Source organism: Oncorhynchus kisutch, linkage group LG17 (genome assembly GCF_002021735.2).
Source record: "Oncorhynchus kisutch isolate 150728-3 linkage group LG17, Okis_V2, whole genome shotgun sequence".
Taxonomy (NCBI): Eukaryota; Metazoa; Chordata; class Actinopteri; order Salmoniformes; family Salmonidae; genus Oncorhynchus; species Oncorhynchus kisutch.
Genome location: NC_034190.2, coordinates 81100087 through 81110086, shown reverse-complemented (window position 1 = coordinate 81110086; position 10000 = coordinate 81100087). Strand labels below are relative to the sequence as shown.

The 10000-nt window shown below is 42.6% G+C and overlaps 1 protein-coding gene across 1 annotated transcript in view; it reads left to right on the top strand.

The window, feature by feature from the left end:
- The window catches only part of LOC109885102 (potassium voltage-gated channel subfamily C member 1), a 55064-nt gene extending 45945 nt beyond the window's left edge, over positions 1-9119 (top strand). The window contains exon 5 of the mRNA XM_031794758.1: positions 6228-9119. Coding sequence (XP_031650618.1) covers positions 6228-6295 — 68 coding nt within the window. The 3' untranslated portion in view covers positions 6296-9119. The remainder of the gene's footprint in view (positions 1-6227) is intronic.
- The last annotated feature ends 881 nt before the right edge of the window (positions 9120-10000 follow it).

Sequence of the window (10000 nt, the reverse complement as noted above, 5' to 3'; positions counted from 1 at the left end):
ATTTGGGGGTGTGCATTCTATGTTATCTGTTTCTTTGTTTTTTTTCCCAATCAGAGGCAGCTGTCTATCGTTGTCTCTGATTGAGAATCATACTTAGGCAGCCCTTTTTCCCATCTGTGTTTGTGGGTAGTTATTTTCTGTTTAGTATCTGTTTACCTGACAGAAGTGTTTCGTTTTCGTTTCATTACTTTGTTCGAGTGTTTCTTTGATAAATAAAATCATGAACACTTTCCACGCTGCGCCTTGGTTCACTCATTCCGACGAGAGACGTAACACCTGGGCCCTGCGTTCCCGGTCGGGTATTTGACCATGATTACTACCATTTTAGCTGGCTAGACTAACTACTAATCTAAAACAATAAATAAACTGACATAACTAATTCAGACTAAAATTATAAATTACATCTGGTGTATTATTACTATTGTTACTTTAGATAGTTGAGACACTGACTGAGTTTTTATAAGAACTGATTAGGGGCCTGTCATGGCAAATAGGGTCTGCCTGCCCAAAAAAGTGTCGTTGCTATATCAACGGTGTGATGAGCTCATTACAGCCAAAATGTGATTATTTTCATCCCAGCTATGTAAACAAAAATGTTTGTTTCATTACATAGCCAGGCAGAATTTGGCATGTTCTAGCAACGGCCCTAGCAACGGCCCTAGCAACGGCCCTAGCAACGGCCCTAGCAACGAACGCTAGTAGCTTCTCAAATCCCATTGTGACGCAGGGGGATACTATTTGGCGTTATAGGCCGAGGGGCTTATGTTGTTTATGCCAGCACTGCAGGGTCGTGCTCATTAGGTCATTACAGCAGCAGAAGATGTTTTCCCCCCCAAAAAAGAATGAGCGTTTCTTATTGGTATAGTCCCTTCCTGTTTTAGACTGTTTTCTACCATTTGGTGCCTAATGAACACAACCCAGCTCTGGAAGGCCCTATTTAGGTGGCTGAGGTTGTCAGGTAATTATAGGAATAGAGAATGTTTTCTCAATAACTTGCTTGGTTAAATAAACACAATAAGGTGGCTGATCTAACTCATTGTTCAGTTAAAACTAGCAGCAACAATAGCAGTAGCGTTCCGTAGGTAATGGAGGCTTGTGTTGTCAACTACAAGGATGAAGTGGTGTGTTGATGGATTTGCTCGTCTCTTTGTCTCCCGAGAGACAGCATAGGAAAGCTGAGTAAAGACAGGAGCCCACTGAAACAATCTTTGCTCTACCACCATCTCAGAGGGAAAGAGAGAGAAAGAGAGAGAGAGACGGAGAAGGAGACGGAGAGTGAGAGACAGAGAAGGAGAGAGAGAGACGGAGAAAGAGAGAGAGACGGAGAAGGAGAGAGACAGACGGAGAAGGAGAGAGAGAGACAGAGAAGGAGAGAGAGACTGAGAAGGAGAGAGACAGACAGAGAAGGAGAGAGAGGACAGAGAAGGAGAGAGAGAGACAGAGAAGGAGAGAGAGAGACCGAGAAGGAGAGAGAGAGACGGAGAAGGAGAGAGAGAGAGAGACGGAGAAGGAGAGAACCCGAGAAGGAGAGAGAGAGACGGAGAAGGAGAGAGACTGAGAAGGAGAGAGAGAGACAGAGAAGGAGAGAGAGAGAGATGGAGAAGGAGAGAGAGAGACGGAGAAGGAGAGAACCCGAGAAGGAGAGAGAGAGACGGAGAAGGAGAGAGACAGACAGAGAAGGAGAGAGAGAGACAGAGAAGGAGAGAGAGAGACAGAGAAGGAGAGAGAGAGACAGAGAAGGAGAGAGAGACTGAGAAGGAGAGAGACAGACAGAGAAGGAGAGTGAGAGACAGAGAAGGAGAGAGAGAGACAGAGAAGGAGAGAGAGAGACAGAGAAGGAGAGAGAGAGAGACCGAGAAGGAGAGAGAGAGACCGAGAAGGAGAGAGAGAGACGGAGAAGGAGAGAACCCGAGAAGGAGAGAGAGAGACGGAGAAGGAGAGAGACTGAGAAGGAGAGAGAGAGACAGAGAAGGAGAGAGAGAGAGACGGAGAAGGAGAGAGAGAGACGGAGAAGGCGAGAGAGAGACGGAGAAGGAGAGAACCCGAGAAGGAGAGAGAGAGACGGAGAAGGAGAGAGAGAGACTGAGAAGGAGAGAGACAGACGGAGAAGGAGAGAGAGAGACAGAGAAGGAGAGAGAGAGACAGAGAAGGAGAGAGAGAGACCGAGAAGGAGAGAGAGAGACCGAGAAGGAGAGAGAGAGACAGAGAAGGAGAGAGAGAGACAGAGAAGGAGAGAGAGAGACCGAGAAGGAGAGAGAGAGACGGAGAAGGAGAGAGAGAGACAGAGAAGGAGAGAGAGAGACGGAGAAGGAGAGAGAGAGACGGAGAAGGAGAGAGAGAGACCGAGAAGGAGAGAGAGAGACCGAGGAGAGATAGAGACGGAGAAGGAGAGAGAGAGACAGAGAAGGAGAGAGAGAGACGGAGAAGGAGAGAGAGAGACGGAGAAGGAGAGATAGAGACGGAGAAGGAGAGAGAGAGACGGAGAAGGAGAGATAGAGACGGAGAAGGAGAGAGAGAGACCGAGGAGAGATAGAGACGGAGAAGGAGAGAGAGAGACAGAGAAGGAGAGAGAGAGACGGAGAAGGAGAGAGAGAGACGGAGAAGGAGAGATAGAGACGGAGAAGGAGAGAGAGAGACGGAGAAGGAGAGAGAGAGACAGAGAAGGAGAGAGAGAGAGACGGAGAAGGAGAGAGAGAGAGACGGAGAGGGAGAGAGCAAGAGAGAGAGACGGAGAAGGAGAGAGAGAGACGGAGAAGGAGAGAGAGAGACAGAGAAGGAGAGAGAGAGACGGAGAAGGAGAGAGAGAGACGGAGAAGGAGAGAGAGAGACGGAGAAGGAGAGATAGAGACGGAGAAGGAGAGAGAGAGACGGAGAAGGAGAGATAGAGACGGAGAAGGAGAGAGAGAGACAGAGAAGGAGAGAGAGAGACGGAGAAGGAGAGAGAGAGAGACGGAGAGGGAGAGAGCAAGAGAGAGAGACGGAGAAGGAGAGAGAGAGACGGAGAAGGAGAGAGAGAGACGGAGAAGGAGAGAGAGAGACAGAGAAGGAGAGAGAGAGACGGAGAAGGAGAGATAGAGACGGAGAAGGAGAGAGAGACGGAGAAGGAGAGAGAGAGACAGAGAAGGAGAGATAGAGACGGAGAAGGAGAGAGAGAGACAGAGAAGGAGAGAGAGAGACGGAGAAGGAGAGATAGAGACGGAGAAGGAAAGAGAGAGACAGAGAAGGAGAGAGAGAGACAGAGAAGGAGAGAGAGAGACGGAGAAGGAGAGAGCAAGAGAGAGAGAAAAAGAAAGCAAGAGGGGGAGAGGCTAGAAGGAGAGATAGAAGGAGAGAGAGAAGGAGAGAGGTAATTCAATACCTCAGCTCTGTATCTGGTGAGTATGAGAGTAATGACATCCCAGCCTATTAAAGGGGAACATCAGACATGTGCTTTCACATTTTAGTTTACATTAGCTGCAGGGAGACAGGGGCTGCAGGTAATGGGGGGCCATTTGGGATCCAGCTAGGAGGTCTGGGATATGCACTGCAGCAGTAAAATGCTATTATAAATCAATTAATTCGATCAGAATTCACTGTCTGCTACCAAAATAGTCACATGTAGTATACAGAAGTGGCTGCCTATGTGAATGTATCAATTCTACAACTGAACACCCCCTAACCGCTTCTGCTCACAAAACCTGGGTTCAAACATTTTCAAATACTTAGGCTTGGCTTGATTGAGTTTGCCTGGCGAAGTGGAGCCAATAGAGGTATCCCTAAACCCCGCACATCTGGGATTCCTGACAGGCTTAAGCAAACGCTCAACGAATTTGAAATATTTCAAAGTATTCAGTATTCATTTGAACCCTAGGTCTTATCTGCTCTGCTCTCAGGGTTGTGTTATGGCCATAGTGTAAAGAGCCAGGCTAATGTCTGTATCAAGCAGACAGGGAACAGGGTCTGGATAATATGTCAGGGGAGGGGGCATTATGGCAGGAAGCTGTTAAATGTCAGAGAGTAACACAAGGGCAGAAGAACAACGTATAGACTGAGGCTATGGATGCAAGGACTGACCATCCATGATATCAACATTATAGTTATAACCATGTTATGAGGCTATACAGGACTGACCATCCATGATATCAACATTATAGTTATAACCATGTTATGAGGCTATACAGGACTGACCATCCATGATATCAACATTATAGTTATAACCATGTTATGAGGCTATACAGGACTGACCATCCATGATATCAACATTATAGTTATAACCATGTTATGAGGCTATACAGGACTGACAATCCATGATATCAACATTATAGTTATAATAACCATGTTATGAGGCTATACGGGACTGACCATCCATGATATCAACATTATAGTTATAACCATGTTATGAGGCTATACAGGACTGACCATCCATGATATCAACATTATAGTTATAACCATGTTATGAGGCTATACAGGACTGACCATCCATGATATCAACATTATAGTTATAACCATGTTATGAGGCTATACAGGACTGACCATCCATGATATCAACATTATAGTTATAACCATGTTATGAGGCTATACAGGACTGACCATCCATGATATCAACATTATAGTTATAACCATGTTATGAGGCTATACAGGACTGACCATCCATGATATCAACATTATAGTTACAGTGCCTTGCGAAAGTATTCGGCCCCCTTGAACTTTGCGACCTTTTGCCACATTTCAGGCTTCAAACATAAATATATAAAACTGTATTTTTTTGTGAAGAATCAACAACAAGTGGGACACAATCATGAAGTGGAACGACATTTATTGGATATTTCAAACTTTTTTAACAAATCAAAAACTGAAAAATTGGGCGTGCAAAATTATTCAGCCCCTTTACTTTCAGTGCAGCAAACTCTCTCCAGAAGTTCAGTGAGGATCTCTGAATGATCCAATGTTGACCTAAATGACTAATGATGATAAATACAATCCACCTGTGTGTAATCAAGTCTCCGTATAAATGCACCTGCACTGTGATAGTCTCAGAGGTCCGTTAAAAACGCAGAGAGCATCATGAAGAACAAGGAACACACCAGGCAGGTCCGAGATACTGTTGTGAAGAAGTTTAAAACCGGATTTGGATACAAAAAGATTTCCCAAGCTTTAAACATCCCAAGGAGCACTGTGCAAGCAATAATATTGAAATGGAAGGAGTATGTTATGAGGCTATACAGTGTTTGTTTAAATGTATATTGTTTACAAACATTGGAGTAAAACAAGCTGTTCTGATGGGGGACAGCTGAACTAAGCTCATGAGGCATTTATAAATAATATTCTTCAAGAATAAATTGGTACGTATCATTAATGAATGAATTCCTCCAACCCCATTAAAACCTCATTTTCTCAATGATCTGACAACCACCTGCTAATTTCCTCATGTCCGTGACATGACTCTCTAATGATGTGTGCAGTCTATTCAACTGCCACTAAGCTGTTGACAGGAAGCAATAGCTACAGCGTCAGCCACAAAGAACGGTTATTGACATATGACAATGTGTTATTACCTCGGAGAAGTTATCGGAGTTATGGCAGACGATGATATACTTTTTAGCCATAGAGATCCATGTGTTTTTCCCCTTAAACCAATAGGAACTTAGGATGTGCTTTATCGTTCACAGAGTCTGACTGTTCATCTTGATAGTCACCAAATAGAAATAAGGGTCAAGACCATCGTAGCCTGAGGCTTCTGCTTCCACTGGACTCTCTCTGGTCCAGGTTATGATCTGCACACAGTAAAGCTTGAATTGGCCTGAGGGCTTCATTTCAATTATATGGCTAAATTCAGTGGAGGCTGCTGAGGGGAGGACGGCTCATAACAATGACCAGAATGGAGTCAATGGAAATGGTATCAACTACATGGAAACCAACGTGTTTGATGTGTTTGATACCATTCCCAGATGTTATTATGAGCCGTCCTCCCCTCAGCAGCCTCCACTAGCTAAATTACAGTCCGTGTGTAGTCTAGTCCTCATAAATCCAAGTATCTTGTATGTATTCATGCCTTTTCGCCAAGGATTTCTGGTCCTATAGAATATAGGATATTTATCTCAAAGACCGAATATTGAATGAAGGTTAAATCATCCCACAGCCTTTCATACAGTGCTGTTGCCCACTCTTCCATCACTGTCATACCATATATACATATAGAGAACATTGGTTTGACTGTCCTGTCTCTAATGTTTGTTTTTCTGTTTCAGAAAGCTGTACAGACATCCTGGCTGCTACTGGGCTCTACGCCCATCCAGAAATCACCACTCTGACCTGAAGAAGCCATTTTGGATTGATGAAGGACAAGTGGTCGTGAACCAGGATGCATGGTGGCAAAGCTTCAGATTTAGGCCCCTCCCCCCTTCTCTAACTAACGTGAAGGTTCCTGGATCGTTCCGGAAGGTTCCAGAAGAAGAACGCTTGTCTTTCTGTCGAATACAAAGTAACCAAACTCCGCGGTAGAATCCTTCTATCTGATGCTTTAGAAGATATAGTATATGTATGTACACACATCTGCCTGTTCTCCAAGCATTTAGCATGTATTGTATTGCATGATCTAGCACTATATAATGTACCTTGAGAAGATAACATCAGTGAACGTTAATGTTAAGGGACATATCTAAAGTTGAGGGGTGTTTTGAATATCTCCTCTGATGTTAATACTCTTGAGTTTCAATCAAACATCAATATTTCCAAATGGTGTTTTCAAGAAATTGCCACTATAGAATTTGCTGATTCTGTTTTAAAAGTGTTCAATACACTATACGATCAGTTCATAGTCCTTGTGAAGAATCCTGAGACCAGAAACCATATGATGTTTCAGAAAGAAAAAAAATTGCAGTCATCAATGAAGCATAATTGGTAAATATTGACTAACTAAAATACAACAAAAAATGTGTGGATTTGCATTGTCTAAAAAAGTGACTGTGAACAAATTACAGTAGGATTAGAAGTACGAGTTGTTGTTCCAAGCCGACTGACTCCTAGCAAAAATATAGTCCAGCTTTGTTTTGATTTAAACATGACGCTAAATGGCTTCCCGAGTGGCACAGCATCACAGTGTTGCAGCATCACTACAGCCTGGGGTTGGCTTTAGTTGGCTCATCGCGCTTTAGCGACTCCTTGTGGCGGGCCGGGCGCCTGCAGGCTGACTTCAGTCCTCAGTAGAACAGTGTTTCCTCCGACACATTGTTGCGAGGAGCGTGGCGGATGTTAAGAAGCGCGGCTTGGCGGTTCATGTTTCAGAGGACGCATGACTCGACCTTCGCCTCTCCCGAGCCCATCGGGGAGTTGCAGCAAATGAGACACGATTGTAAATCACCAAATTGGGGAGAAAAAGGGGTTAAAAATACAACAACAAAAATGATAATAATAAAAAACCCAACGGTAAAACAGGTTGGTCTGGTGTCAGTCAACAGACAGGCCGTAATCAGTGGCATGTGACTATAAAACATAACTTTCCTTTCACAAACAAAGTATCATGCAATTCCTATAGAAAGATTTTTGGGGGGGAAATGTCTGAAAAATGTTTAATCATGTATATCTATTACAGTACAGTACATGAACAGATCTGTTTCAGGAAGAAGAGAGTCAACATGCAGACAGTAGTAGCAATAGCAGTACAGTACATGAACAGATCTGTTTCAGGAGGAAGAGAGTCAACATGCAGACAGTAGTAGCAATAGCAGTACAGTACATGAACAGATCTGTTTCAGGAAGAAGAGAGTCAACATGCAGACAGTAGTAGCAATAGCAGCATGTGACTATTAAAGTTCACGCTACTGTTCACAAACAAAAGTGTCTTTAAATCCTTATACACAAGAAAAAAAGGAGATAAACTAAAATGTCATAATGCCTTGAGAGACCAGATGCAGTCAGATTAGTAGTCAAGAGGATAGCAAGAGACTGAAGAAGCTCACACTACTTGTCTTTCACAAACAAAGTGTCTTGGAAATCCTTGTATATATTATATATAAATGATATTGTATTTCCATTAGCTGCTTTCCATCAATACATTCGCTGGTTGAAAGGGGACCAAACTTTGGGCGGCCATATTAGTTAAAAATAGATTATCTCAACATCATCATTAGTAAATGTATCATCAACATCGTTAGTAAATGCAATGTTAAGAAGCATATCAACACATACTGCGGCATCATCCGTACATTCTAGTCGTGCCTAATGACAAAGTGATGGGGCTTAATGTGTTATGGAGTAACTTGATGAGGTTTAGATTTGTTCCTAAAACGGATTATCTTGGTTCTTTTAAGATCTTGGTTATTTTAAGAGCTTGGTTGTTGGAGATCTTGCTTGTTGAAGATCTTGCTTGTTTATACATGTTGCCAGGGGTGGGGGGGGGTGGGGGTGGGGGGAGGGGGATGTCTGCATCTCAAATGAAATGTCTGCATCTCAAGTGGTGCCCTATTCCCTATGTAGGCTCTGGTCAGAGATAGTGCACTACATAAGGGATAGGGAGCATTTTTGAGACTGAGACAAATAAGAGTATGGTTTCTTTCACATGATGTCTTAATATATTTCTCTTGTTCGACCGTAGTTGCCTTATGTTTATTATAAAACAGTTATGTTTTATTTAAATGTGTTTTTATTTATATCTCAAACCTATTTTAACTCCTCTGACACAAAAGTCTGTATATATAAGCAAAGTTGTATGTAGCACAGTATAGGCTTAGTGAAACTCTTCTAGAAATGGATTAGGTGCACAGTTACTATTAATACAGTCCATTACTATTTGTTTATAAAAAATGATATGATTTTATTTGGATAATATAACTTTTTACCTATACAGCCTCCTTTTCCCCCTTTCACTGTTGTGTTTTAGCTGGGATGAACTGAAACACAGCAATGTGAGTCTGAGCTGGTTTCTCCATACAATTACAATGATTCTATGGTTTTCAGTCTAATCCTCTCTGTTTCTTTCTGGGGTGCCGTTTGGAAAGTTGAACTGTCATTTTGGAAATGAAACACAGCGAAAGATGTCAGATGTGGTGTGTGTAAAGCAATGCAGTTGATATATTGTATCATGTAGGCATGTGTTTCTATACAGCGATACAAATCAAATACATTTCCCTGATAAAAGATTAAAACTGTCTCTCTTGTCCGTCTGTCCGTCTGTCTCATAGCCCCCACACCCCCCCCTCTCTCTCTCTCGCTCTCTCTCTCTCTCTCTCTCGCTCTGTCTGTCTCTCTCTCGCTCTGTCTCTTTCTCTCTCTGTCTGTCTCTCTCTCGCTCTGTCTCTTTCTCTCTCTGTCTGTCTCTCTCTCGCTCTGTCTCTCTCGCTCTGTCTCTCTCGCTCTGTCTCTCTCTCTCAATTCAATTCAATTCAAGGGGCTTTATTGGCATGGGAAACGTGTTAACATTGCCAAAGCAAGTGAGGTAGATAATATACAAAAATGTGAAATAAACATTAAAAATGAACAGTAAACATTACACATACAGAAGTTTCAAAACAATAAAGACATTACAAATGTCATATTATATATATACAGTGTTGTAACAATGTACAAATGGGGGGGCCCTGTCTCTCTCTCTCTCTCTCTCCTCTCTCTCTCTCTCTCTCTCTCTACCCCCCCCCCTTCTCTCTCAATTCAATTCAATTCAAGGGCTTTATTGGCATGGGAAACATGTGTTAACATTGCCAAAGCAAGTGAGGTAGATAATATATAAAGTGAAATAAACAATCAAAATGAACAGTAAACATTACACACACAGAAGTTTCAAAACAGTGTTTTAACAATGTACAAAAGGTTAAGGTAAACAAGGGAAAATAAATTAGCATAAATATGGGTTGTATTTACAATGGTGTTTGTTCTTCACTGGTTGCCTTTTTCTTGTGGCAACAGGTCACAAATCTTGCTGCTGTGATGGCACACTGTGGTATTTCACCCAGTAGATATGGGAGTTTATCAAAATTGGATTTGTTTTCAAATTCTTTGTGGATCTCTCTCTCTCTCTCTCTCTCTA